The sequence below is a fragment of the Scatophagus argus genome, chromosome 6, assembly GCF_020382885.2.
Source record: "Scatophagus argus isolate fScaArg1 chromosome 6, fScaArg1.pri, whole genome shotgun sequence".
In the NCBI taxonomy this organism is placed as follows: Eukaryota; Metazoa; Chordata; class Actinopteri; family Scatophagidae; genus Scatophagus; species Scatophagus argus.
In genome coordinates, this window is record NC_058498.1 from 4,330,759 (window position 1) to 4,357,940 (window position 27,182).

The 27,182-nt window shown below is 41.9% G+C and overlaps 4 protein-coding genes and 1 non-coding gene across 7 annotated transcripts; 3 read left to right on the plus strand and 2 right to left on the minus strand.

Moving 5' to 3' along the window:
- Positions 1–21: 21 nt before the first annotated feature.
- slc25a24 (solute carrier family 25 member 24) lies at positions 22–9,657 on the plus strand. Its single transcript, XM_046390897.1, has 10 exons — positions 22–543; positions 1,942–2,068; positions 2,225–2,312; positions 3,820–3,931; positions 6,073–6,231; positions 6,534–6,686; positions 6,937–7,044; positions 7,305–7,472; positions 7,599–7,749; positions 8,459–9,657. The coding sequence occupies exons 1-10, from the start codon at positions 364–366 to the stop codon at positions 8,638–8,640; spliced, it is 1,428 nt and encodes a 475-aa protein (XP_046246853.1). The 5' UTR covers positions 22–363; the 3' UTR covers positions 8,641–9,657.
- Positions 9,241–11,914, minus strand: LOC124060225 (transmembrane protein 69-like). Of its 3 annotated transcripts, none has more exons than XM_046390901.1 (3): positions 11,765–11,914; positions 11,289–11,333; positions 9,241–11,180 (listed from the first exon to the last, which is right to left on the minus strand). In XM_046390901.1, the coding sequence occupies exons 2-3, from the start codon at positions 11,331–11,333 to the stop codon at positions 10,392–10,394; spliced, it is 834 nt and encodes a 277-aa protein (XP_046246857.1). In that variant the 5' UTR covers positions 11,765–11,914; the 3' UTR covers positions 9,241–10,391. The 3 variants fall into 3 exon arrangements, with proteins under 3 accessions (XP_046246857.1, XP_046246859.1, XP_046246858.1); XM_046390903.1 differs by lacking the exon at positions 11,765–11,914 and adding an exon at positions 11,713–11,764; XM_046390902.1 differs by lacking the exon at positions 11,765–11,914 and adding an exon at positions 11,563–11,678.
- A 581-nt stretch (positions 11,915–12,495) lies between these two features.
- tm4sf4 (transmembrane 4 L six family member 4) lies at positions 12,496–17,086 on the minus strand. The gene is made up of 5 exons (XM_046392693.1): positions 16,568–17,086; positions 15,645–15,734; positions 14,249–14,397; positions 13,720–13,897; positions 12,496–13,450 (listed from the first exon to the last, which is right to left on the minus strand). Exons 1-5 carry the CDS (start codon positions 16,736–16,738, stop codon positions 13,442–13,444), a joined length of 597 nt encoding a protein of 198 aa, XP_046248649.1. The 5' UTR covers positions 16,739–17,086; the 3' UTR covers positions 12,496–13,441.
- A 1,201-nt stretch (positions 17,087–18,287) lies between these two features.
- On the plus strand, positions 18,288–18,360 carry trnam-cau. Its single transcript has one exon. It is a non-coding gene; the product is annotated as a tRNA-Met (tRNA).
- Positions 18,361–18,514: 154 nt separating this feature from the next.
- LOC124060687 (glutathione hydrolase-like YwrD proenzyme) lies at positions 18,515–26,078 on the plus strand (the record flags this gene model as incomplete). Its single annotated transcript, XM_046391932.1, is given in 12 exon segments — positions 18,515–18,693; positions 18,768–18,837; positions 18,840–18,923; positions 20,001–20,230; positions 21,206–21,341; positions 21,414–21,501; positions 22,396–22,561; positions 23,691–23,838; positions 24,320–24,346; positions 24,349–24,726; positions 25,069–25,123; positions 25,894–26,078. Coding segments are annotated over 12 exon segments (1,707 nt in total), but the record flags the coding sequence as incomplete, so codon positions are not given.
- Between the last annotated feature and the right edge of the window lie 1,104 nt (positions 26,079–27,182).

A 27,182-nucleotide genomic window follows, 5' to 3' on the forward strand; every position in this document is an offset into this window, starting at 1 on the left:
TGTGTGTGTGTGTGTGTGTGTGTGTGTGCGCGCAGTGAGAGAGGAGGTCTTCTACGGCAAACTGAACCGACTCTCCCCACCCTTCAGCCAACCCACCCCATCCTCGGGCATTATACCACCAAAGGATCCTATACTACACCGCTTTATGAGGACTTTTCCACGACTTGACGTCCAAGCTTCCCTGCGGAAAACTCTGTGAAGTCACACGGGACTGAACTACTGCTTCAAACCAGAAGTGCCAGCCGCAGGAGGCGGGTTGTCTGTGTTTCTACAGCGGTTTTATTGTACGGATCGTGTTTGTCCGGAGAAGTGCAGGCCAGTTTTTCGTTTTTGTTTTGTTTTGATTAGCTCATCGGCTCGAACATGTATCAAGTCGTAAGGAAGCTGTTTTTTACGGACTGCCATTGCGCCGAAGATGCGTCGAAAACGTACGAGGATCTGTTCGCCAAGCTGGACACCAACAAGGATGGAAAGGTGGATGTGTCCGAGCTGAAGGCAGGCCTGGCTGCCATGGGCTTCAAAACAGGGCAAGGAGCAGCTCAGGTAGGGTCCTGGATACAGGAAGGACGACACTCAAAGGCCTTACAACGACAGAAAGTACTCACAAACACTGTGTACCGTGTGTTGTACTGCATTTTAGTCAGATCAAGTCCGGCTGCAGTACTTCTGTATTACCTCTAAGTAACCATCAGAGGGAGTAACTGAGTACATTTACTCAAGTATTATTAGTAAGAACAGATGTTTTGCTTTGTCCAACCAGCAGTCCAAAAGCTTCACGTATTCAGTTTGTGATCACATAAAACACAGAAACGCAGCAAGTTTTAACATTTGAAAGTCGTAGCCAACATAGATTTGTCATTTTTCCTTCATAAATGATTTAATACATTGCGGAAATTGTCATTAATTCAACACCCACTCATTCAGCAGCACTACTTCACTTTACTGTACTGTGTGCTGTGTTCTGCATTTGTTTCACAGCCGCAGCTCCATAGTGTAGGTAAAGCCAGAGCTGCTGTCCACTTAAAGCCGAGTATCTATCAGAAACAACAAACATTTTTCCTAAGCTCTGAGAAATCAGTCTGACCCTACAGTCCATGTAGTGGCAGTTCTGGAGCTTTTGATTGCATAACACGATCTTCATCAGCAGAAGCAGTTTGACAAGTCCCCCATGAGCAGTTTAAAGACATCTTGTGCAGGTTGGCGTCAGACCTTTCAGTCTCAGTACAAGGTCCATTTAGCAGTTATTACTGAGCTTTCAGTGCTGTCACACGCTGTTCATTGTGAGTTTACAAAAACAGCTGATGACTTTTTAATGAGTATTGATTTCTCCTCCGTCAGCTGAGCTGCCCTCGAGCAAGGCACCGAAGCCCAAGCCGTGCCAGCCTGTCTCCTCAGTCTCCATCAAAGCACATGTTGCTTGTTCCAGACACTAAACTCTAAAACCCTTCAATTAGATGTTGAGAAAATGTCCTGAGGGAGGAGTCTCAGAACCTCAGTGACGACAGGCTGGCGGGTGAGGAAAGGGCGCATGAGGATTTCTGTCTCAAAGTTCAAACTGCGGGTGTAGATGAGCTTTTATTGTGGGCTGTGACTTCATGAGGAAGGTCCCACCTTTGCTGATCAAATAATCTTGCATTCCTCACGCTCATCAGCGAGACGGATAACTTTAATGGTGTTGTAAAAGTGGAGCTTTTAACTGTCCACGCAATTATGAGATAATGTGGCGATAAAGAGGTCATAAACATCTGCACCGACTGCTTTTCAAAGTCAGGCAGCTTTTCTCTGCGTAATTCTGCCACCAACTGGCAGAGCCGAGCATCTGCTGCTTGAACTTAAACACCTCAGCTCTCCCGCCATCCAGTGACGAGGTCACACGGCCGCCAGCCAACACGCCCTGATAGGGAGGACACGGGCATGTTCATGTTCTGTGTTTTCTCTTAGAAAATAGTTTCCTCTGGAGACCAAGACAGCGACGAAGGGCTCGACTTCAGCGAGTTCACCAGGTATCTGAAGGAACACGAGAAGAAGTTACGGCTCACCTTCAAGAGCTTGGACAGAAACAATGATGGTATGGATTTCAGGTGCATGGCTCAAATAATACACACAAGTTTTCCTAATATGTTAAACTAAATGCCGGGAATTTTAAATCGTGTTAGTTGGGAGGGGCTTTATTTCCGTAAGCATGTGAGACGTATCAGTACTGCTGCGTTTTTATTGTCAACAGGTCGAATAGACTTCATGGAGATAAAGCAGTCGCTTGCTGACATGGGACTGGACATCAGCAAAGAGGAGGCAGAGAAGATCCTTCAAAGGTATTTCTCTCTCCATGTTCCAGAAGACTTAGTTGAGAGCGTCTTATCCAGGGCTGATGAAAATATCCTGCTCCGCTTACTTGTGGATGAAGGCAAAACTCCATGAACGCAAACTAAAATGTAGAGAAAGATGTTGAAGGAGGGGACCGGTGTGAGCGACTGATAACCAGTTGAGTCTGGGTTTTGGCTGGGAAGTGGGCTGACGGCTGATGTATGATAAGGAGAGACATGTTAGTCAGTTGGATGTCGGTCTGAGTTGGAGAGGCACTTCGGAATAAGATCATTACTGGCTGAATTTTCTCTTGAACTTGATTAAAAATTGCCCAAAACAGTTTCTGTTAGCTTGGTGACTTTGGTTACGAATCAGACAAGTTAAAAACGGTTAATATGCAAGAGAAAATGAGTTAATGCTCCGAGTGCAAAGTTTTTGATGCAGTCACACTTTACTACACTTTTACACAGTTAAATACTGCAGCTGTGTGAAATAACAACGTGAACATAACGAAGTCTTCATGAAAATGTAAAAGTTGATCTCGTCTTACTTTTGAACTGAATGGAACTGGTTGCAAAGGACCCTCGTCTGAGACTTCATCAACACACACAGAAAGATCTGGGACCTTTGTGTGTTGTGTTCCTCAGACTGTACCTGCGTACACCTGGCGAGTCAGGCCAGGTGTACGCAGGTACAGTCTGTTCTGTGTCTGCACGAGTAAGTTTTGATGCAGCTGATGTACAGGAGCACACGTGATACTACGACACCCCGAGAGAGAAGTCAAGCCGGATGTGAGTCAGATGAGTGTGAATCAGACCGAAAGATTTGTTAGGAAACCGTAGAGAAACGATGAATGTTTCAGCCCGCTGAAGGGACTCAGAGGAAGGAAATGAAGGAAAGATGAGCACCGAGGACAGATTTCCGTACTTGTGTAAAGTAGAGTTAAAATATACAAACGTAAGCTCAGAAATCTATCAGTTGTTTTTGTATATTAATTTATTTTGAAATTTGACTTTTTAATGGCGTCTTCCTCGTCCAGAAGTCCCATTTTCATTTTTGGAGGGCTGAATGATGTGATGTGAAATCTACTGGATAAATAGTGACTTTTATTTTTTTATTTTATTTTATTGAAAAAAATATGAATTAGTGCCTGATATTTAATTCTTTGTCCCGATTTATTCCTTGTTTCCAGTTTCCATCGGTTGTCTTTTATATTTTATCTAATCAAAAAAGGCAAAATGGCCAAAAATATTTAGAAAAAAATTATAAATGAATAAATCCACGTTAGTGAAATACTCATATTTCCAATTCATGTAACGAGTTGTCTCCCTTCAGTACTAAAATACAAAAGGTCCATTTAATGAAAACCATGAGTCATCGATTGACCATTTGATTCAATAAAGCAGCCCAGTTACTTAAGTCTGAAATAAACTTTATGTACAGATTTTCGATAAAAATGACAAAAATAAAAGAAGAGAAAAGCTGACATTGTCTCCTGTCTGTCTTGCTGCACAGTATTGATGTGGACGGCACCATGACTGTGGACTGGAATGAATGGAGGGAGCACTTCCTGTTTAACCCGGCCACAAACCTGCAGGAGATTATCCGCTACTGGAAGCACACGACGGTAAGGGGAGGGTATGACTCAGTGACTATACTGTCAGCGTGTGTGTGTGTTGTGTGTTTCTAACTGTTTTAGTTCAGCATAGAGAGAAGCACATTAACCACAGAGTGAAAGCTCCATTGTCAGGGCAAGCTGAGTATTTTCAACTCGTTCTGTCTTTTGGTTTGATGAGGATGGATGGTGCAGGTATTTATTCTGTTTCCTGTAGAAGAGACAGTAGCATACACAATATATGTCATCCGGAGCAGGTTGAGGAGCGCAGAGAAGTAAACCATCACTTTGATTAAAATCCAGTCTGTGCCTTCAGTGTCCTTTGACTGTCCCAGACCTCACTTTCTAAACTGATTGCACTAACAGGGAAAGTTGTGAAAGAGCTGACAGACAATGCTGGATCTGGACAGGGACTTGGGCAAGAAGGGTGTGAAGAGAGGAAGAAGAGTGACGTGATGACTTTATCTTGGAAAAAGAGGTCGTTTAGAAGAGGCAAGAAAATTTCTTGTGTTTTCTTACAGCTAGTTTGACAAACTAAGAATATGCGAATCCTTTGACTGAAAATTTCAGTTGTGGATTTTTGGCTCGTATAGAAACAAACTTGTATGTATGGGGGTTGCATGTCAGAGACGCAGCCAGGTCCAGTTAATGGCTAATCTCTGACGTTCACTGCCTCCGCTCACCGAGACTCACCTCAGAGGTTAAATGAACCCGAGGCTGCTAAACTCAGGTGGAGATGAGCTAATTTCAGGCTAACCTAAAGTAGGATTAGCTCAGTGGGTGGGATCAGGACAGGTCGAGGACAGAGGAAGTGAGCCTGAGACCGGACCGTAGTGAGGCAGCTCAGATGAAGCATTGGTGGTAACGTCTATGGCAGTGACAGCTTCCCTCAATCTCCAATATTCTCGCCGATGGTCACTGGCTACTTGGGATCCAGTGTTTGTCCCCTCAGACTGGATTGGATCTGCAGACGCTCAGCATCTCATCGGGCACTTTTTCACTCGTGTAAAGGATCCTGAGCGGTCTGACACGTAGAGTTTTAGGGGCGTTTAGCAGCTTTATCAAAGGCTTGAGATGGCCATGGCTCTGCTGCAGCCCCAGCAGCAGCAGCAACAGGAGAGGAACTGGTTTTTCATCGACTTTGAAGATGATGGGGGGATCTATGAGGTGGAGGTGGACATGGTAGGTCTGTGTATTTAGCCTCAGTACTAGTAGGTTGTCACTTGGGTGTGAATGAAAACTTGGATTATGTGTCTTCATAATAGAATCTGAAATTGATAAATTAGTGTGGCTGATATTGGCAGTAAATTTCATCCTATCACAGACTGAATTTTGGCCTCGACTTATACAATAAATGATAGGAAAGTGAAGTGCGGAAAAGCAAGTTAACATATGTTCCTTTTAAAAACAGCCTTACGGTTATATACTACAAGTTTGTTTTTCAGCTGTGAAAAGTCCCCCTCAGTACAGATCTTGTAGTGACCTTGTAGAGCACTCAAATTTAAGGGTTACCTGTCTAAAATATATACTTATATTTTTAGTTAAGATCATATATTACAGGCAAACCAAAGTTTTTTTTCATGAACTGGTCGATTTTGCTTTTTTCTCATACTGAAAAAGAGGGATCCCCACTTCGTTTATATTCTGTATTCTGAAGGTTTTTATGCAGCAGTTTGCATTTTATCACACAGTACAAATGTTCCTATAGTTTTGTCCCACGTCTACCTAAGGACACATCTGATTCCATTTTTCAGTCACAGCTCAAGTGTAAGTGATGTTGTTAATGTCTTGCACTTGCACACAAGACAGTATGTTAATATTAACGACTAATATCAACTGAGACAACCGGTTTGTGCCATGCAGTTACGCAATCGATCTCACCACAAGGAGTTGGAGTTGTAGTTATGTAAGGTTTTGTATAAGGACAGTGTGTTCATCGTGTCCTGCCGGGGGTTAAGCTCCAGGCAAAGTCGTGAATCATGTGGGACTTTTTTTGTAAGCTGTGTGATTTAAATGTTACTTTAAATGAATCTCAAAAGGAGGGTTTGAAGTTACATGTGAAATGACACAAAGCTCCAGTGGAAGCTGTCAGTCTATTTTTAAACGCACACGTCTGTTTTCGCTGTGATTTAATTCTGCTGTGTTGTGTGTAGGTGCTGGACATTGGGGACAGCCTCACCATCCCGGATGAGTTCACAGAGGAGGAGAAGACGACCGGTCTGTGGTGGAAGCAGCTGTCGGCGGGGGCCATGGCCGGCGCCGTGTCCCGTACAGGAACCGCCCCGCTGGACAGGATGAAGGTGTTCATGCAGGTGTGTCACATCTTGTTCTGTTTATTGCTTGTCTGTCACGTCCCCCTTTGTCCGACCTTCTTCATAAATCACATTTGTAATAAGGTTCTGACTTTTACTTTTACTTTTTAACTTTCCTAACTTTCAGACCAAACAAAAAAATGATTTAATCAGTGAACCGAGGTAGTAAGTCTTTACAGTATTTTTTCTTGTGGCTTTAATCCCATATTTGATCATACTTATATACTACAGAATTGCAGCAGTATAAATATATTCACTTTTTAAAATGATCGCTTACATTTGCAAGGTGTTTGTATTTGCAGGTGCATGCCTCCAAGAGCAACAAAATCAGTCTGTCTGGTGGTTTTAAACAAATGTTAAAAGAAGGCGGCTTGGCGTCCCTGTGGAGAGGAAACGGTATCAACGTGCTGAAGATTGCCCCCGAGACAGCCATTAAATTTATGGCCTATGAGCAGGTAAATTCATTTCACTTACTTTAAACAGAAAGAAAGTATAAAACTCTTTCTCGCTTTGTACGCCGTTGTTCTCAGTGTATCATTCAGCGTGTCACTGTTGGCGTAAGCACTTTAATACTGACGATCGTGAAATTGCCGCACAAGTAAAAGTTTTTAATGAAACCCCAACATGCACTTTCAGTTTGTTAGATGACCCTCAGTACTCACTGAGTGTTGATTCAATGCTTCCTTGTCGCTGTGTTGTAATCAGTATAAGAAGCTGCTGTCCAGGGAACCAGGGAAGATCAAGACCCACGAGAGGTTCATGGCTGGATCGCTTGCTGGAGCCACAGCACAAACTGCCATCTATCCTATGGAGGTGAGCACAGGTGGAAGCATTTACATGTGCATCTGTGTACATTTCTGTCCTTGATGAGCGATGCTGTAGGAGTGTTTTGAGGAGCTTATTTTGATGTTTTGACCACATTCTGCTCAAACCTGAGCACCAGGGAATAAATTGTTGGTACTCAATTTAAATGGAGGGGCAGTGACAAAGTGAAGCGTACGTTCTTACCGTTGATCCCCAGCTGCTTGTTGCTGTGAGCAAAAGCACTGATGGGTAATCTGCGCCCTTTGCAGGTGATGAAAACCCGTCTGACCCTGAGGAAGACCGGGCAGTACTCAGGAATGTTTGACTGTGCCAAGAAAATCCTGAAGAAGGAGGGAGTGAAGGCATTTTACAAGGGCTACATCCCCAATATCCTGGGCATCATCCCCTACGCTGGTATAGATCTGGCAGTGTACGAGGTACGTGATGCTGGCTCAGTCTCATGTGCAAAGCCTAGAAACAAAGCTATTCTATAGATGTCACACATTGATGTTGTGAAATAAAACTGAAACTCCTCCCTCTCAACACTTTTCTGTCCTCACCAGAGCTTGAAGAACCTCTGGTTGTCCCACTACGCCAAAGACACAGCCAACCCCGGCATTCTGGTCCTGCTCGGTTGCGGTACCATATCCAGCTCTTGTGGCCAGCTGGCCAGCTACCCCCTGGCTCTGATCCGCACCAGGATGCAGGCACAAGGTGCAGAGAGCCAAACCTCATTCAAAATCCTGTCAACCTTTAATACATCACTGACACAGTTTGCATGATCATATTCAGAGGGACTTAGATGAAGTGAATCATTTCCAACTCTAAACCCCCACCCTGTGCCCTACCTGCCCAGCACCAAACAACAGTCACATAAAATTAGCAACAAGCATGTTAAGATGGTGGAGCATTTAGCAAAACCAGATACTTTCCACAAGGTGTAGACTGAAAATAGGGCTGGAAAGAGAATGAATATTGGAATTATATTCATCAGGTGATTAGGAACACAACTTCAAATAATTGTTACAGCTGCTCCATAACTGCTGGACAAGTAGTGAGAATTAGTCAACTGTTAATAAACAAGTTTGTCATATCAACCTTGATTATATACATATTATAGCTTGTTTCTACTGCCCCCAAGCGGCCAAAATCAGTCATTGCAAGTTTAATCAGAACAGCACTCTGGGTGTGTTTAATTATTATCTGATGTATGGGTTCAAAGATGGCTCATAAACTTTGAGAGAAATGATTTGGAACCAGTATATATGGTAAAACCCCTTGGCACTGCCTGGAAATTTGCCTAACAAATTAATGCTTTTATGTTCATTTAAAGCATGGATGTCTCACTGTGTTGAGAATCCAGTTACTTCTCAGTTCCTTGTTGCTTTGTCACATTGATTTTATTTTCTATTTCTGCTCTCAGCTTCTGTCGAGGGCTCAGAGCAGCTGCCCATGAACCTGATGGTGAAGAAGATCGTGGAAAAGGAAGGCTTCTTTGGACTTTACCGTGGCATCCTGCCCAATTTCATGAAGGTCATACCAGCAGTCAGCATCAGCTACGTGGTGTATGAGTACATGCGGTCTGGCTTGGGTATTCAGAAGTAGGCGGGTCATCTGTGACTGTGTGTGTGTCTGTGAGAGTGTAGGAGGATGTGCAGCATTTTATGTTTACGCGAAGGTCACCAAAGTCTGGACTCAAACAGCTGCAGATGGAGCCATTGTAGAAGCTTTTGAAGGTGACTGCAGGAATTTGGCTAAACTGTCGAGCCATTGTTAAAAAGAAAAGTGTTTACAAACTCCTGCAGTACTCGCACCAATAGGCCAATAAGGATTAATAAGACGTCTACAAGGCGTCCAGCTGCGTGTTATTTTGTCCAATCTGCGTTTAGGAGGCACCCACAGATTTAAGTACACTCTCAGGGCTCAGTTTGGGTCAGCTGACTTTCAGCAGAATCAGCCAAAGAGGTGGATATTAAGAATTTGACAACCACAAACATTGGTTATAGGTTAATTTTGATTTAAGTACATTTTGTTTGCTTTGTTTAATTTCTGCTTTGGGTAGAAATGTCATTTTTTTTAATGTATGGATTCTGTTATGTCACTACACCAGAAAATGTTCCTTTAATGTTTGACCGAAAGGCACCTTATTAGCTATCAGTCTAAAAATATGAGGCCCATGCTGAAGTGGAATACTTGTTTTTCTGTTATCTTTGTCAAAAAAAAGTTGAATATTCACAATATTCACTTCTTTCATTCATTTATAGACACTCGTGCAATGATTCCCAAAATACAGTTTAAGATGTCCCACTGAGTGGGGAGCTTTTCCACTAAGAAATCTGAGGAAAACTTTTAAAGTGCAATACTGTATTTTCACTTTGGTGATTCGTATTATGGAACGTCTGGGACAGTTTAAGTCTGGATTTCACCCCAGTGTTGTTGGTTTACACAGGACGTCACTGTTGCACCTTTTCAGTGAGTTCCACGAATGGGGGAGTAATGTGCCTTATGTGCTTTTTTCTCAGATATCTGTGGACTTCTCCACCATTTTTTTGCCTTTCTTTTCAATATTTGGTTGATTGGATGCTGGTGTTTACATTATTAAAACATTTGTATACAAAAGCATTTTGAGTGTATTTTCAGCTTATTGTAGTTAAATGTACAGGAACATGTGCCACAGCATCACATAAAGAGACCATCAGAGTCTCGGAACTTCTTAAATCTGAAGACTTAGTCCGTATACCATGAAGTATCCTAAACCGAGTACAAGTTGTCACTCGCGTCGTGTGTATTGTGCCATTTGAGCCACGATACTTTAAGTACAGATTGCACCAGTTTAGATCTTACATAATGGCTTTTCCCAGTGATGTGTAATACTCCTGGCTTAAGCTGTCTGATCTTGGCCACGTAAAAGGACACAGCAACAGTGGCTCCGCTAATTTGTAGCACTGCACCAAAGAAGGGACAGAAAGAAACTGCTGCACTTAGTTTCTGCTGAATAACTCACAAGATTGTTCATTGTGATAATGACTTTGCTCCTCAATTTTGTTTCTTTTTACTCTTTAACATGACGAATGATGACAGGGGTTCTTAACTGTTGGTGGGACAAATGAGACAAATTTAAGGAGTCATTTTTGGTTCTGGTAACTTAAACATATTGAGAGTATGTTGAATGATAAAGACAAACATACTGTATGTCCCGAGTGCACATTAGATGCAAATTCTATTCTGTTTTGCTTTTAAAGATCCCAGTTTCTGCTGTCCCAAAATACCTTGAAATATGATCACCCAAATAAAATTATGGTAGCTCTTTAATTTTAAATATTACAGTTTACATATATATATATATATAATACAGTTTAATCCAAGAATATCTTCTTTTCTGGGTATTGTCCATGGATTAAGATTGCACCGAGAAAAGAAAAAAATACCACAGTGGTCAGGATGGCGCGCATGGCTTTTAACCAGCTGGGGTAAGTGGGCAGCAGAGACAGATCATAATGCAGCGAGATTCCATGTGCCATAATCACCATGGTGGCTGCAGTTGTAAAGCTGTAGCTCATCATTATGGTCACCCAGGCGAAAATGGAAGGGACCACGCTGTTGGCCAAGTTCTTCCAGTCAGGCTGAGCTGGGCTGCCCTCAGGAAGAGCAAATCCCCAGCGAGCTCCACCCAAGAAAGAAAGCATGGATGCACCATAAGCTAACTGAGCAAAGGCCAACTCTGGATAGTAGCTCTCAGTGACAGCCATGAACAGAGTGGGGGTGACAAAGGGGATCAGCCCTGCAAACCACAGGTACAGAGCGGGTTTGGGACTTTTCCACAAGTCCTGCATGTCATAGCGCAGCAGATCCAGTTCTCTTGGAGGAGGAACAGGCTGCGGTCGCTTCTTCAACCTCACAACAGAGGAGTGAAAATGTTGGTTCCTCAGTAAAAATGGAGCGACACAAGTCTGAGTCCTCTGGAGGAGTTCAGCCCTCCTGAAACTGTGGACAGCGGGACATTTTAATTGTCCATCATCCCTTTCTGACAATGGCATTCTTGCTGAAGAGACCGAATGTCTCAGCAGGGAGCTGGATTCACCATCAGAAGCTGTGCTCAGGGCTGATGTCCAGCATCTTTGTGGCGGACCAGCCCAGCGACACACCTCAAAAGACATTCATGTTAAAACATGATTTAGTTTGAATATGACTAAATAATTTACAGACATAAGCAGCAAAGCTTTTAGAGAGCAGAACTCACACATGGTTATTACCTTCTGGGCTGCAAAAACGCTTCTTCTAAATACAACAGAGAACATCTGAGGGAAAAACAAACACAGACATCACGTTAGAACAAAAACACACAATGAAGGTTAACAGGAAAAGCTAACACAGAGTCACATTCCATGTACTATCATGAAAGATGAAGCAAACCAGGCGATTTGTGTTTGAAACGAGTTAATCGACTATTCGCTTCAGCTCTGAAATGATTAAATGCACATAAGGTTAAAACTGATATTGACACGACTGATTCTGTAACAGCCGTATTTTTATTGAACTCAACAGAGAAAACCTGTTGACGAAGAGGTCTGGAATCAAAGCGTCCAGGCAGCTTCAGCCTACACTGCAAAGACTAGCTAACAACACGGTCAACTTTACTGAGCGAACAGCTAACGTTAAACAGCTGAAGCCTCTCACCGCTTGGATACAATATGAGACCACATTCCCGAAAAACAGACGTTATATTTACCTCTGTTTCAGGCTGAAAACCTCATTAATCGAGAATACACGGTTTATCTCCGGGGTCAAGCGGCCGATTGAGGGAAATACAGAGAATGCGCTTGGTACGCCGTCTATTCCTTCCGTGTTCGCTCATATGCGGCCTTGAACTAAAGTTCCGCTAGAACACAGCGAGTCTAAATATTTAGCCTGATAAATGTTTCGACAAAAATGTAATTTATAAACTTGTTAAAACATTTTTTTATTTTCCTCACTGAAGACATGCATTGATTGGCAGTCAAAAAATTCAATTTTCAATTCAGTTTATTTATATAGCGCCAATTCACAACAAAAGTTATCTCATGACACTTTCCAATTAGAGCAGGTCTGGACCAAACTCTTTAATTAGATTGTAATACAGAGAGCCCAACATTCCCCCTTGAGCAAGCACTTGGCGACAGTGGCGAGGAAAAACTGCCACGAGTCGAATTCAACTGATCTAAACAGCAAGCAAAAATCAGCAATCAATCTAAAGGCCAAATGGCCTTAAATAAATATATGAATATAAATTATAATAGCCCAATATAACAAGAGACAAATCATAAGATAAAATAAATTCAATTCTAAACTTACTTGAATACATGAAAATCTGGGCTGTAGTCAGCCAGGATTGTAAAAATGGCCTTACTGAGGTCATGAATTATAAAATAAAATAAAATAGTGTTTTATTTTAAATGATGAATGAAGCTCTGTGGGAGAAATATCTTTAATCTTTTTTTTTAATCAGTTATGACAAGAAAAACAGAAGGGGAAGAGAGATTTTTGTGTCATTGTGTCAACTCTTATTTGTCTAGATAAACTACATTACATCTAACAAAGAAATTTAATTCACTGAGCTATTGATTGGAGTAGAAATAAAAATAGTTTTATAATAATGCTGACAGACACTGAGTTTTTAAGACAGTAAGATTCATATCCCACGAGCTGACGGGTGTGTAACTGCTGCTGGCTGCTGATGTTAGTAAAACCACCATGAAATCAGATCAGACATTCACACACTTAAAGAAGGACATACTTTAATGAGACTTCAGACACATTATGGGAGGGCCCACATAAGTAAGCATGTGTAAATGACAAGTGAAAGTGGTTACATGTGGTTACATCCATACAATGAGCAATGTGTCATAGTGACCACTGATAACAAGATTCAAGATAAAAGATGATTTTCTTGATGGTGTAGATTCATGTCTATCGATCAAAACGCCCAGCAGGGGGCAGTCATGCAGCAGAAATGTCTTATCTGAAGGGACAAAGTCAGTACGTTTGAACTGATTGCTACTTTTATTTAAGTTTGAATGGATAATTTATTTATTTGCTTTTGCTGCTCTTCATACATGTATCACAATTTGGATAGTTAGTACTATTTATTACTTTTGATTGAATGGGGAAAAGAACTGATTCTAGAACACATTAACTGCAGTGTTTAGTGTTGGAAAATTGAGTCATCAGTATTTGCTAGAGAGTAAATGAGAAACCGTTTATATAAGAGCTCTGTCATTTCACCAGTGTGGTTAGAATACACAATGTAATCAATGAGCTCTGACTTAGAAACTTGTAGCTGTGGGATAAAGAAAGAGATTACTGTCACCCTCAGAATAAATACAGGAAACAGCTGTCTTCAGACTCTCGCAGGAAGTGCTCAGACGCCTCAGTCGCTCTGAAAGACAAACATTATCAACATTTACATGTGTTTTCCTCTGTTATTATTATTTAGTCAGCTAACCAATATACAGTTTATTACTTTGATTTTCAATTATTAGAAAGTATCCAGGTGTTTCATCAGGTAAACATACATGATAGTAATAGTAATAATGATAATAATATTAATACTATAAGAGATGTGGGTAGTTTCAGATTTCTCTCCAAATGTACTGAACTCCTCTCATAAACTGATTAAAATGATCTCATCTCATCTCAGATACTGACTCCTCCACAGCAGCCACCACACAGAGCTCCCAGCAGGCCGTTCACCACCTGCACTGCACACAGCGCCATCTGGATTAAAGCCATGACCAGCAGCACAGAGAACAGAGAGAGATGCCAGGACACCACGCCACCTGGCTCTAAACAAGTGGACCACAGAGTTTTGTTGGACAGGTAGTCACTGGAAAAAGAGGGGAAAAAAGAAAGTTGTTTTAGTTTTTAGTAGCTTTTTGTTTTGTTTTTGTGTTGTAAGACATCACAAACCACAGCTGAACTCTTCACTGGGGAAATGACAAGTACGCTCGAAAAGAGACCGAATGAATCCCAAAATGTTTAATTATTCCATCAACAAAAAATAGTCCTAATTATGAAAAAAAATGTAATAAGATGCTTAATTTCCAGGCTACTGAAGATGTAGTTTTTATTCTTCACGGTAAGAAACTCCATATCCTATGCATCTGTGCACTGGTAGTCATGCATGTAATTTAGAATAACAAGTGAGTGTAACACTGAACAGAACCCTGTGCCTCACCCATTTGAGAAGGGACTGTCCCACTGCTTGTTTGTGCCGTTTATGTAAACCACACACTCAGGTCCACGGTTTATGGCCACAGCAGAAACTATAAGTGAGTAACCAGCACCCAAAACACCCACACCTGCAAACAGTATGGAGGTCAGCATCTACAGGGGGAGACAGACAGAACACGTACTCATATTGGGAATCAATACCTTAAACAGTCTCGCTTTGAAATTCTGTGACAACAATGAAGTTATTCTCTCAATGTGCAGAGAGCAGGCTGAGGGTCACGAACACAGCGCCACGCGCGTGTGTGTGTGTGTGTGTGTGAAGTCAATCTGACAGACTTTTGTTTGCTGATTCTTTCCTGTGCACCACACACACACACACACCTAGAAATTCCTGGAGTATTGATCAGTATGTGTGTCTGAAAAAGAACAAAACGCGCTCTGTTTGGTAAAGTCATGTGAAACTCCCGTCGGAGGAACTACATGTTGTTTCGCTGATTAAGATCTCACCAAATTGTGTGTGTGTGTGTGTGTTTGTGTGTGTGTGCGTGCGCGTGTGAGTTTTATTTTGACATTTATTGCTGTGTAAATCATGGAGGGTGTATACACTAGCATAGTGTTTATTTTACATGTGATTAGACTCTACAGTTAACAGGTGACACACAGCAATAAATCCACTGGTAGAGTGGAAATAAAAATTTCTAAATATTGTTATAATATATTATATATTATAAATATTGTCCATTCGTAGGACTCATGTCATCTTTGTTTTTACCTATTGTCACCAAAAAAGTAAAATAAACTGTGACTGAAGTTTTCACGCTGCAAACGGGATTTCAGAATTTAGTCTCCTCTCAGATTTGATTTTTTATTGAAAACTGATTAATAAAGTAATTTCCTTTCCTTTCCTAGGTGTCAAATATTCAAAACAAAGAGGTGACCAAACGTGCAGGTTCATTCACTCGCACTGAAGCTGTTTAAAGTAACTTTCCTGCAAATTTCTCTCCGGGTGTCTCCAAGTCTTTCTTGTTGTTGGGTGTGAGGTGATTTACTCTTCTGATTGCAGTCAAAGTTGCCACCCAGCCTGATCAGCGTGAGCAACAGTGGGGTCAACCTTTCAGTTTTTCTTTAAAGTAAGGGACTGTGAGATGAGGCTTGTTCGTTTGGCTTCAGTCTGCACCCAAACCGTTTTCACTAAATCCTGTTCAGTGAACCTTTAAACGTATGACTGACTTCCTAATCGCCCGTGTTTTTTTGAGCCAATCCCGGATAACTGAGGCGTGTAAATGCTTCCGTGTTTAACATTACATATTTTTGTTTCTGCAGAACTATTGTGCATGCATGCATCCTAATCTTCCTGTCCTCCGACTTTGGAGACGTTAAGCAGTGAAACGCCTCCTCACCGCAAATCTCCGCCCACAACTTTCGTTGCCACAGCAACCGCAGCAGTCATTGTTCTTCAGACCCAGGAAGACCAGAATTGGGAAGATCATCTGTCCAAAACACACACCAAGAACACACACACACAGAAACGTACAGATCTGAGTGAGTTTGGCAGATGATGAATTATTTGTCCCTCTGCTGTTTGCAGGAGGAAATTAAAGTGCCTAATGTGTCACCATACAGTCGTTAAGCTATACAGTATCATATGACAAACCATTTGTTAAAGCTGCAATACTTTTCACCCGGACTGACACACTTTTTCAACAAATATGCCATCAAAATTATTTGAAAGACAGACCCTTTAAGAGGCTTTTTTATGATCACGTTCTCTTGTGTTTCAAGTATTTCTAATGTGAACTAGCTGGACCACACAAGATCTGATGAGACCATTAACTGTTCCACCCATAACTTTTAGAGCTGCAAAATAATTTTCTTGTTTCATGCACAAATGTAAAAAATGATTTATTTCCAGCTTAAATGGGAAGATTTTCTTTATTGTGATAAAATGAACATCATTAAGTTCTGGATCTGGTTTATCAGATGGAACAAGCAATCTGAAGGCATCTCGCTGGGCTCTAAAATATTCTAATGGCCATTTTTTTGTCTGACAGTGTACGAAATAAACAACTAATCCTCCAGTCACAGGAATAACTGTCAGATTGATATTTAAAGAAAATAATTAACTTTTGCTGTTTTATTCATAATTTACTATGTTCGTTAGGCCGCACAGACACATGGATGACATCATGATGCCCTGCGGATGTGCATATTGAAAAACTATTTCAAAAGGCATTAGAATAATCACTAAGCCTTCAGTGACTTCTAGTCTGTTCTAAATGTGATCCCATAGTGGCTGTCGGTGTTGTAATCTTATCATACTCACCAGCAATCCAGATCCCAGAATGCCTCCAAAGTACCAGACTTGCTCTGTGATGTGTCCGCTGTCCACAGACGTTCCACCGGGGAAGAAGAGCAGGATGTTACACAGCACACACACAAGCGACAGAGGCAACAGAGTGTACCCCAGACACCTCGCAAAGCTGCCCGAACACATTGTGATGCTGATGTTTCAAACGGTAACGGCTCGTGAGGTTTTAAAAGTATCTCGTGGGCTTCAAAACTCTACCTAAGCTGACCTTTCAAGTGAATTACACCACACTGGCAAAGGAGGGATGTTCTGAAAATGAAACTGGGCTTAAATCTGATCCACTGTTGGTCCAGAATAACAACACTCCACCTGCTGCCTTATTTCCAATCGCAGCCCCTGCCACTTTTCTCTCACGCCTCTTAAACTTGGCTGTTTTTTCTCTCCCAAACGCTCTGTCCACTTCACTGATTCTCCTGGACGACCATCTCCTCCTCACCTGTCCTGTATCTTATGGTTAATGCTATAGCCAAGCCTTTATACCCTCCATCCCACCACGCCTATCTCTCTGAGTGATCTCACTGCTTCACTTTTACAGCTGTAGGTGTAATGTGGCACACACACACACACACACACACACACACAGATGCATGCAAACACACCGAGCCATTAATGAAGGGCGACACACACAGCGGGGGAGACACTGGTTAATGTTCTACCGTGTGTTTTGTGCGCATGGAGACAGAAGAGGAAGTGACAGACAGCTGGTCGATACAGCAGAGCCCTCATGGCTCATCTGTACCAGCATCTGGTTTAGCGAGTAACAAGAAAGACTTCTATAAGACCACAATTCAACTCTGAATGGATTCTACCATCACAACCCTACTTGGTTACTAATCAGGGATTACATCATAAAATTACTGATTTCTGACAGGTTTATAGTTTGTTTATTCCCTCTGTGATAAAAGAGCAAATAAAAGAAACACACACACCCAAATGAGTCATTAATCTCTGGGCATTTAAACAAAATTGGTTTGGATCTGATCCCGGTCTCAGGTCCCAGTGTCTCATGCAATATTTTTGAGCGATAAAAAGAAACAAACAAACAAACAAAAAAAGATAGAGAGAGGGTTTTCTTTGATGTTTTTGTTGTGTCATTGTTTTGTGTTTTCGTCCTGAAGAAATAATATCTACATTTATTTTTTAGTCACTCAACTCGAAGGTAACCTTAAAGTTTACAAATGTGAGTTGTAAGTTTCAACTCCTTCTATCAACCCTAAACAAAACTACAGTACCTGAAGGAGATTCATTTCACCCAAAGTCAACGGCGGTGGTGTTGTTTCTGTTTAATCATGATTACGCTTAGCTTGGAATATTTATGGCCCGAAGAAAAACGGAAATATAGCCTGAAATAACATTTTAAAAGGCTACAGGACTGCTATTATTGCAGTTTTCACTTTATAAACTGAAAAGTAGCGCGCTCATTCACCTGAAACCCCAGCATCGATCGATGTAATCTGTCATCTGCTTCTCGGGCTGTCGTTCAAGTTCAGTCCGCTCAATCGATAGCCCGAGTAACCGATCGGAGGTTGTTTGATTTTGTCACCAGTTTGAGACACTTTGTGACCAGAAACACACTGAGAGGAGGCTTGTGTAGAGTCCAGATTGGGCTGAGCTGAATTACTCTTTTTAACTTTTCAACTCATGGCCATACTACGAATACATGCGTTCTTATAAGGCCTCGTTGGCGCAGTAGGCAGCGCGTCAGTCTCATAATCTGAAGGTCGTGAGTTCGAGCCTCACACGGGGCATAATTTTGGGGGCAGCCGTGGCCTAGGAGAAGCGGCTTGTGATCGGAGGGTCACACCGGACGGCAGGAAAAATTTAGTTGTGGTGGAGTGATTAATGCAACAAATAAAGCCAAAGCTGTTTGCGCACTGAGAAAATATGTCTTGTTGTTAATCACACCTGGACGTTTACTTATGTCCAGACATCCTGAAGCGTGGCGGTAATGCGGCAGATGCTGCGGTTGCCATAGCAGCAGCGCTGGCGGTAACAGAGCCGCGCAGCACCGGTCCTGGAGGCGACGCTTTCTGCTTGTTCTACAGCGGAAGCGCTGGAGAAATCAGAGGAATTAACGGCAGGTGGAGGCTCTTCTCTCTTCCCTTCTGTCTTTATAACACATAACGATTAGTTGAGACTCTCTCTGCGTCCTCAGTGGTCGTTAGCCCACAGCTCAGACCCTGGACTTCCTGGAAGGACGCGGTTACACTGCAGAGGCCCCCCCCTTTCACCTTTCGATGCCCTGAATGTCACAGTGCCAGGGGCCCCTGCATGCTGGTGTGATGCTGTACAGCTGTTTGGAAGTCAACAGGTTTGGCTCTGTGTGCGCGCTGGTAGCCTATCAGGACCATCTAACATAATCATTTACATGACATACCTAAACATAAACACTGCACACGGAAACACACCGCCGACACACACAAACATACCTAGAAATCGGGCTCTTGACACTCGTGTGTGTTCTAAACAGTGGTGCTGAAGGTGAATCAAGGAGACATAAACTGTCACTGGTCAAAACAGCAGTAACTTCCATCTATGGTAGGATTTCTTCAGGTCCAGTGGGGTTTCAGACTTAAATGCCTTAGTGGCCTCCAGCCTGGTTGAGCTCTTCCGGTGGGGCCTTTGAACACTCAGCAGGAAAAAACCTCCAGTGGAGTTTTTGTCAACAATATATTTCATCGATATTCATGCGAAAGCAAAGCAACTTGTCTGTTTGAGACTGCAGCTTCCTCTTTGCAGATCAAGACAGGCACGTTTCACTCAGCACACAAAATATAGCCAGTTTATTTCTTTTGAAACTTGTTTTCATAGTCGAATTCTTCTGTCTTGATAAAAGTTAAGATTCTTCCATAACAAAAAAAATGAACTTGTTTGCAGCCAATTTATCAATAAAATCTGGCACTGCAAAAAAAAAAAAAAAAAAAAAAAACCCCCAAAAAAAACAAAACTGCAATTTCCCCGTTATGGGACTATTAAAGAATTATCTTATCTTATCTTAAAAAAACAAATTTTTGCTTATGTTTTTGAATTTTCTGATGCCGGAGAGCAGTATTGTATTATGCTCATTAGAAATGCTTGGAATTAGAGGTATGACTCACTCTGTCAGAACGTCTTGGAAAATGCAGTAAATTATTAACTAAGGTGAAGGTGAATATTAAGGAGATTCTGGCACACCAGAAGAGTGAGGACTTCATCATGAAGGAAGTGCCCTCTCACTTGCACCGATTGCTAACAATTATTAGATTTTTTTCTGTCTGGGAAACTGTCAAAGGAAATTACAAGCCAGTTTTGGTCTGAACCCTTTTCATCTCAAAACAATGACTCACACTCCTGAGTGAGCTTTCCTGTGAGGTAATAAGCGCGTGTTTCCTCTGCCATCTTTCCCCAGCTGTCCTTGCAGGACGTGCTGAGGGGGGCGGTGGAGCTCGCAGAGGTCGGGTTTCCTGTCGCCCAGGTAGCGGCTCAGAACTGGGCGACTGCTCTGAGAGACGCTGGGAAGGAACTAGGTGGAGACCTGCTGATTGATGGTCATGCGCCCAAATGTGGACAAGTATTCAGAAACCCCGCACTGGCCCAGACCCTGAAGGTGAATCCTGAAGCCTAAAGCAGAAATAACACGTGTAAGGTCATGTGAGGAGCAGTGGGTCAGTTTTTCCTGAACCTCATGTGCCATGTCCTCCCAGAGGCTGTTTGCTATTGTTTAAACTTGACTTGTCCTGTTATATGGCAAAACCTTGGATGAACCCAAGATTTCATGGTGGAAAAAACGTAGCAAAACACCAACGGACAACTCCTGCAGCACAAATCCATGTGCCCACTACCATCTGTGATGTTAGAGGACTGTTTGTACCTCACTTACACATGACAAACAAACAAAAGGGATTCATCCTTCAAGTGGAGTTTGAAAAGTTTCTGTAGAAGGTTTGACAAAAAATTTGTCACGATCAGAGACCAGAGTTAATTCAGTCTGATCACAGCCACATTTGAAGTGAGAGGACTGTTTTATAACCATACTGATGGCATGGCTGAGGGAACGTGTCACCATGGAAATATGCACCAGTGGATGCTGTTCTCTCTTACTACACGCAACACTCAGTCTTTAGTAATGCAATAACGCAGGAACACTGACAGCTACACCCATGATAAATCTCCTTCCCAACACACACACACACACACGCACACACATTCCTGAGACAGTCGAAACAATAGCAGTGATTTCAGCCTCATTGATGGATGGTTTCCATGGAATCATAAGAGTCATTCCACAGCTATGACGGTGTGTGTATGTGTGTGTTACTTCATTGTAGTGAAAACTCATACATTCACACACACACACACACACACACTCACACACACACACACCGTTCATTTGATTGAACACAACACTGACACAACACACAACAACACTGATTGGACTAGTAAATACACACAATAACAGACACATCACCTGCATATCTTGAAAACGCGACTCGTGTGGCACGACATCACACAAAGCATATTTTTGATGTTTTTTGTGTTTTGTACTGTTGTGTTAAAACACGGACAGCGGAATGCAAGGTTAATTGATGGATTAACTGATTGATGAATCGACAGCAAACCAGCTTTCTACCAGGGCAGAGTGGCTCAAGCGATCGTCGACGTCATCAACCAGAATGGAGGAGTCATGACCCTGGATGACCTCAGCAGCCATGGCAGTGAGGTCATCACCCCCATAAGCACAGAATACAAGGTGAGGTCAGCGGGTGCTTATTGTGTCGGTATTTTGATACCAGCAGATGGAATGACTCCATTGTGTGTTCAGGGTGTGCGTTTGTGGGAGCCTCCTCCTAACAGTCAGGGATCGGCTGCGCTGCTGCTGCTCAACATCCTGGAAAACTTCCCTCTCAAAGGTACTCAACGCTGCTTTGGGATCGAATGCTGACACTGGGAATATCAGTCTGGGGAAGTGGACGAGTCAACATTATCACTCAACCACATAGTCTTCCTTTTATTTGCTTGTGTTTAGGTCATAGAATTTTGTTTGTGCTGCAAAACATTGAAATCACATGTGAAAAGCTGCAGCATTTATTTACATAAATCCAGTTTTTCAGTTTTTCTGGATGATTCGTATAGTTTACACTCAATAGTCTGGACTTTTTTTCTTCAGTAGAAAATAGTGCCAGTGAAAACTTTCCTGTGGATTTAGGCTTGTCACGATAATTACATTTTACAAAATAATTGTGACAAACAATATTACTGCCATTTAATGATGATGTTATGCCACTGATATAACAACAATATAGACCAAAGCAATAAATAAAATATAGTGAAGTTAATCCACCGCAGCAGACAGACTGTTACACATCAACGTATCTCCTGTGAAATTCAGCCAAGGAAGGACCGAAGGACATCCCTGGAATATCGATTCAGGACACCAAGTCAGTGACAGCTGACTCACTCTCTGGACACGCTGGACATGAATCAGACATGAATCAGCAGGCGTCTCTCTGATTCATCTTAGCTTAGAAAATCACTCCAAACTGCTTAAGGCAAAATAAAAACAAACAAGTGTCTGTTTGAATACCTTTGCCACACACTGCCGTATATTTGAACACACAGACTGACAGCTGCACCAGTGCTGCAATCAGAGCTTGACCACGGTCTTGTTTTCTTTCTTTTTATTTAATCGTCTGTATTGGTCTGAAGTTGTGAAGTTTGATTTGCACTCGTCTGTTGCAGCTCTGAAATACAAATGTCGTTCTGTTGTTATGTGTGTGAGTGTGTGTGTGTGTGTGTGGATGTAGGCCATAACAGCTCTGACTACATCCATGTGCTCGTGGAGGCTGTCCACTTGACAGCAAAAGATGCTCTGTGTTACCTGGGCGACCCAGACCATGTGACCATCCCTCTGGAGACCTTACTGGACAAAAGCTACAGCCAGCAGCGAGCACAGCGCATCAGCATGGATAGGTGTGTGCGTGTGTGTGTGTGTGTGTGTGTGTGTTCGGGCATAGGTGTAAGTGTGTGGGTGTGTATATGAACGTACCAGTGTGTACCAGTCATGCTCTGTTGACTTTAGATAGTACTGACTTTTATTTCCCCCCTCCCCGACCTTAATGTCATGCTTGTGTGTGTGTGTGTAGTTACTGTAGACTTTGAACTGAGGTCTTCCAAGAGAAACAGACAAATAGTCTATAAAAGTATAAAACAACGCAGTGATCTTTTAACGTGCACGTGCGCACACACTATACTGTGGTACTAAATCCTGCTGTAACTATAATAACTGCAAATTACTGAGGGTGCGTTGCTGCGTTAGGCAACACCCTCGGTTCATTTGGTGGCACACAACTCAGCCGTAATGTTTCAAACAGCCCTAAATGAGATGTGAAACATAACGTCCCTCATTACCACAAATAAAAAAATTTGTTGCCTTGTAAAAGCGCCTTCACATTCATTATGTTTAATGAATGTTATGTTTAATAAACCAGCTAGCCGGCAGAAGTCCAGTGAAAGCAGGAAATTAAAGGTCACCTTTAATGCTCTGTCATAACCTGGTTTATTAGCAATACATGACGTTACAGGCGATGACGGTGCTGTGAGGTGACAGGTAGTGAGGACACACACAGTTATAAACATTATCTAAGTGATAGTCACGGGTTCTAAGGTTGGCAGTTTGGCTGTTGTGCTTCTACTCAAGACCTTTATTTTTATTTTATTTATATATATGTATAATTATTAATATATTTATATAATTTATATAATAATAATATTAAAAATATTTATTTAAAATGTTTATGATGGGAAGTACATGTCAGCGTGCATCTTTTCTTCCATGCTTTTAGCAAAGGAAAACACTTGAAAGAATAGGTTAAAGTTTTGGGATTTGTTGGGGTGTGAGTTAGCAAGACTGATAACGTAGCAGAGGGCGAAACACACAGCCTGTTCAGTATATATGAAGCTCATTAATTAACATGTAATATCTATATATTGATATTGAGTTTTTCCATTTCATCTTTTTCATCTCGTCTCAAGTTTCCTCTCCTCAGTCTGGGATGGTTATTTACCCATTTTTAATTATTGTTTGTATGTATACCCGTAGGGCCATGGAGCCTGGCCTGACGACAGGAAGTCACACGGTCTATTTCTGTGTGATTGACAGTCAGGGCAACGCCTGCTCATTCGTCAACAGCACCTACATGGGCTTTGGAAGTGGGCTGGTCCCAAAGGATTGTGGATTCTCTCTCCAGGTCTGAAGGGTCAGGGTTGTACGTGCAGTATATTTATATTTCCTTTTCCTGCGACAGTCGTGGAGTAAAGAAATCATGGTTTCGGTTAAAAGAGCACGGCTCCGCATGTGTCCTGTTGGATTTTATTTTGTCTAACCCAGCCGTCCATTGCACTTGGGTCAGGAAATTACAAAACATATTTTACCTGAGACCATGATCTTTTCCTAACCCTAACCAAGAAGTTTCGGGGGCCTAAACCTCACCTCCGTTCTTAACGTGTTGTCGGCCACAGACACACTTCAAAAGAGGGTTCAAGTATTTGTGTTTGTGCACATGTCAGGTAGTATTGGGTATGTAAAACTCAGACAGGACATATTGCCATCACAATTTGATAATATGCAGTGATCTGCTGCAAATGTGGTATTACCAGACTGCTTTCAAGAAACAAATTTGGCTAAAAAAGGTTCATTTCTCGCATGTGTCATTGTGTGAACTCTCGCAGAATCGTGGGGCCAACTTCACTCTGCTCTTCACTCTAACCACTTTAACTGTGTTGATGGGGGGAAGCGGCCGTATCACGCCATAATACCTGCACTTCTCACCCACTCTGCTACCAAACCACAAAAACCACGACTTCTCGCTGCACTCGGGGCGATGGGGGCTTTTATGCAACCGCATGACACGTCCAGGTACGCCGAGGTCGAGGACACACTGAGGTGGAGCACAAAGTGTGGAGACTTGACACGTAGCACTGACACCGTTTTACTTGTTCTGCCTCTTAACTTCATTTGTCAGGTTTTAAGTATGTTACTGTTGGTTATTCGTTGCCAGAGTAGATCAGGCGTTGGAGAATTTGTAATTGGAAATTTTTTTATCAGAAAGACGGGAGCATACTCCACTTTAAGTCCTGTGATGTAATGTGTTAATGAGTTATTAACTGATGTTGCTCTTGTGTTTGTTGAACATGTTGGACTTTGTGTAGTAATACACATAAATCAGTGGGTTCATATCTAATTATGCTGTAATGGAATGTAAGATAAATGTGTAGCTCAGCTCACGTCAGGGTGCTGGTCAGATGAACTCGACTCTTCCTGTGCTTCAATGCTGTCATAAACTGGAACTTAATTTGTATACGAGATGAGATTTATTTACGGGAAACAGCGGATGTGTTTACCTTTTGTCCTGCTCGTGTAAATCACTTTTTAAAAATATTAAAATCATATTCTGATTAAACATTCTGTGTGTGTCTAGCTGATGAGTGGCTGGTTAATCTGGAGGGGCCACAAAGTCAACTGGCCAATCACAGGTACCTTATTTATTTAGACGAGAGCCTGCAGGCTCTGCTGGTATTTCTTACAGGAGATGTCTGCCCTGCTCCCAGATAGTAGACCCTCATCTTATTCATTCAGTCATTCGTTAATAAATTATAAATGGAAAAGATGTCTTTGAAACTTGAATTTTTCCATGGAGGCACCTCCAAGTTTCACTTTTTATTTGTTTGGCTCATTACATAATTTCTAGAAAATAGATGCTATTTGTAGTCTACTCAAAAGTTAATGTTTCACAGTAATTATTATATTGATGTATAGTAACAGCCATAAACAAACAAGGCCAAAACAACTGTTAGTACGAAATTAGGGTTATTAGACTGTAGTTCCCATAAACTTACTTCCTGTTGTAAATAGGAAGTGATGATCGGTTCCTCTTCCAATCCCTGGCATCTTTCTGGGTGATTGACACTTGCTCTCTGGCTTTGCTGGCTCCAAAGTTTTCTAACTTCTAAGTTTTTCCTTTACTTTCCCTGCTTTATTGATGGTCAGACGTCATTCTGTCTCTGAATCAGCTCTGCACAAGTTCTTGTTAAAAATATTATTTCACTTACAGAAAAGTGCAAAGTAAAAGCAGCCTGTGCTTTCCAAGCACCGTAATGTTTTACTGCCTTTCATACTAACCAGTGAAGCTGTTGTGAGCATTTATACACACGTCTGGTCTGTACAAAGCTTAGGTTGTGATCGCCTGGTATTTAAAGTCATTCATTTTTTTCCCATTTCTCTCTTCATTTCATCAAACTCACAGGCCACCACAGGTCTCAGTTTGGGCGGGGACAGATCATCACTGTGGGCGATTGGTGGAAGTCATCTGTCAGTCAAGCTGATCGACCATCCAGGGTGCTGTGGGCGGGATCAGACCCCCGAGGGGACGGATGTGCTCAAGGGTACTAGACATACGTGACCTCCTCCTGTCTTCCCAACTGCCTGCATGTGCGATACAGCAGAAGTGCTATAAACAAACAAAAGGTAAATACTGAATTCATTAATTAGCTGATTTATTTTATTATCAGGTAAAAACTATTTTGTCTGCTCTTGAATGCATAACAACAAACAGGAAAACAAATCTCTACACATTTCATACCAAAGATGCTCGTCCTCAGATCAACCTTTTGTTTGAGATTATTTTCTCTTGCAGTGTCAATGAGGGACAACAACAGAATTACAAAGGCAACCCTCCTACGTCCATGAATGCTAGTGGCATCTTTAGTCCGAGAGACTTTTTACAAATCAAACTGAGTTTAGATGATGTGATCATGTAAGAGTGTCATGTGAATCAAGTCAGCTGGCTGCTCCACATTAGGACCTCCTTGTTCCCATCTCGCGACTGGAGTACTGTATCATGTCTGTGTTGTTTGTAAAATGTGCGTCAAGATGGCTGCCATAAACTAAATCTACGTGCTGCTACAAATAAAGTAACCCAACCTGGGTCCAGCCGGACGCCCTTCCCAACACAACCCTCCCCTTTTATTCTGGTGGTCAGCAGTTAGGAATGGGAGTAACCTGAGGTTCAGTGTCTTGCTAAAGGATCAACAGAAACGGCTGCTTAACTCAGTCCAGCATCCACTCGAGTTCCTTTTGCGTCATTTTCCTACACTTTTAAGTGAAGTAGTGAAGTATATTTGTTTCTGCTGCTGCTGTAAACAGACTAACTTAGCAAGGCGCATTTCAAATGACCTATGAAGAATGCTGGATTTATTCATGATTTTGTACATTTTTATGAATGAAAAATTATGATGATGTTCAGCTCTCAAGGTTCTTTGTTTGTGGGTTCAGAATATTCTACACATATATTACACGTATATACATATGTAAGAATATTCCTCTGCACATGATGAGTTTATTTCGGCATAAAATAAAACGTTTTCTCATTCAATAAAGAAAGCGGGACCTCCTGTAACTGGAACACAGCAGTCACTAATACACCTGTGTGCACAGTAAAGTAAACAACAAGTGGTCAGATTTCATTACAGTTTGTATATTCACAATCCCCACAGGGTAAATCATTGAGTTATTTGCTTATTCTCTGACTCTTTC

Excerpts from the sequence above, each read along its gene's own strand:
- slc25a24 (XM_046390897.1), top strand. The coding sequence starts at position 364 with ATGTATCAAGTCGTAAGGAAGCTGTTTTTTACGGACTGCCATTGCGCC. Across the intron at positions 2,313-3,819 it reads GCAGAGAAGATCCTTCAAAG|TATTGATGTGGACGGCACCA; the intron begins GTATTTCTCTCT and ends CTTGCTGCACAG. Across the intron at positions 7,473-7,598 it reads TAGATCTGGCAGTGTACGAG|AGCTTGAAGAACCTCTGGTT; the intron begins GTACGTGATGCT and ends TGTCCTCACCAG.
- tm4sf4 (XM_046392693.1), bottom strand. The coding sequence starts at position 16,738 with ATGTGTTCGGGCAGCTTTGCGAGGTGTCTGGGGTACACTCTGTTGCCT. Across the intron at positions 15,735-16,567 it reads TTCTGGGATCTGGATTGCTG|ATGATCTTCCCAATTCTGGT; the intron begins GTGAGTATGATA and ends TGTTTTGGACAG. Across the intron at positions 14,398-15,644 it reads GTTGTGGGCGGAGATTTGCG|ATGCTGACCTCCATACTGTT; the intron begins GTGAGGAGGCGT and ends CTCCCCCTGTAG.
- LOC124060225 (XM_046390901.1), bottom strand. The coding sequence starts at position 11,333 with ATGTTCTCTGTTGTATTTAGAAGAAGCGTTTTTGCAGCCCAGAAG. Across the intron at positions 11,181-11,288 it reads GCGTTTTTGCAGCCCAGAAG|GTGTGTCGCTGGGCTGGTCC; the intron begins GTAATAACCATG and ends ATGTCTTTTGAG.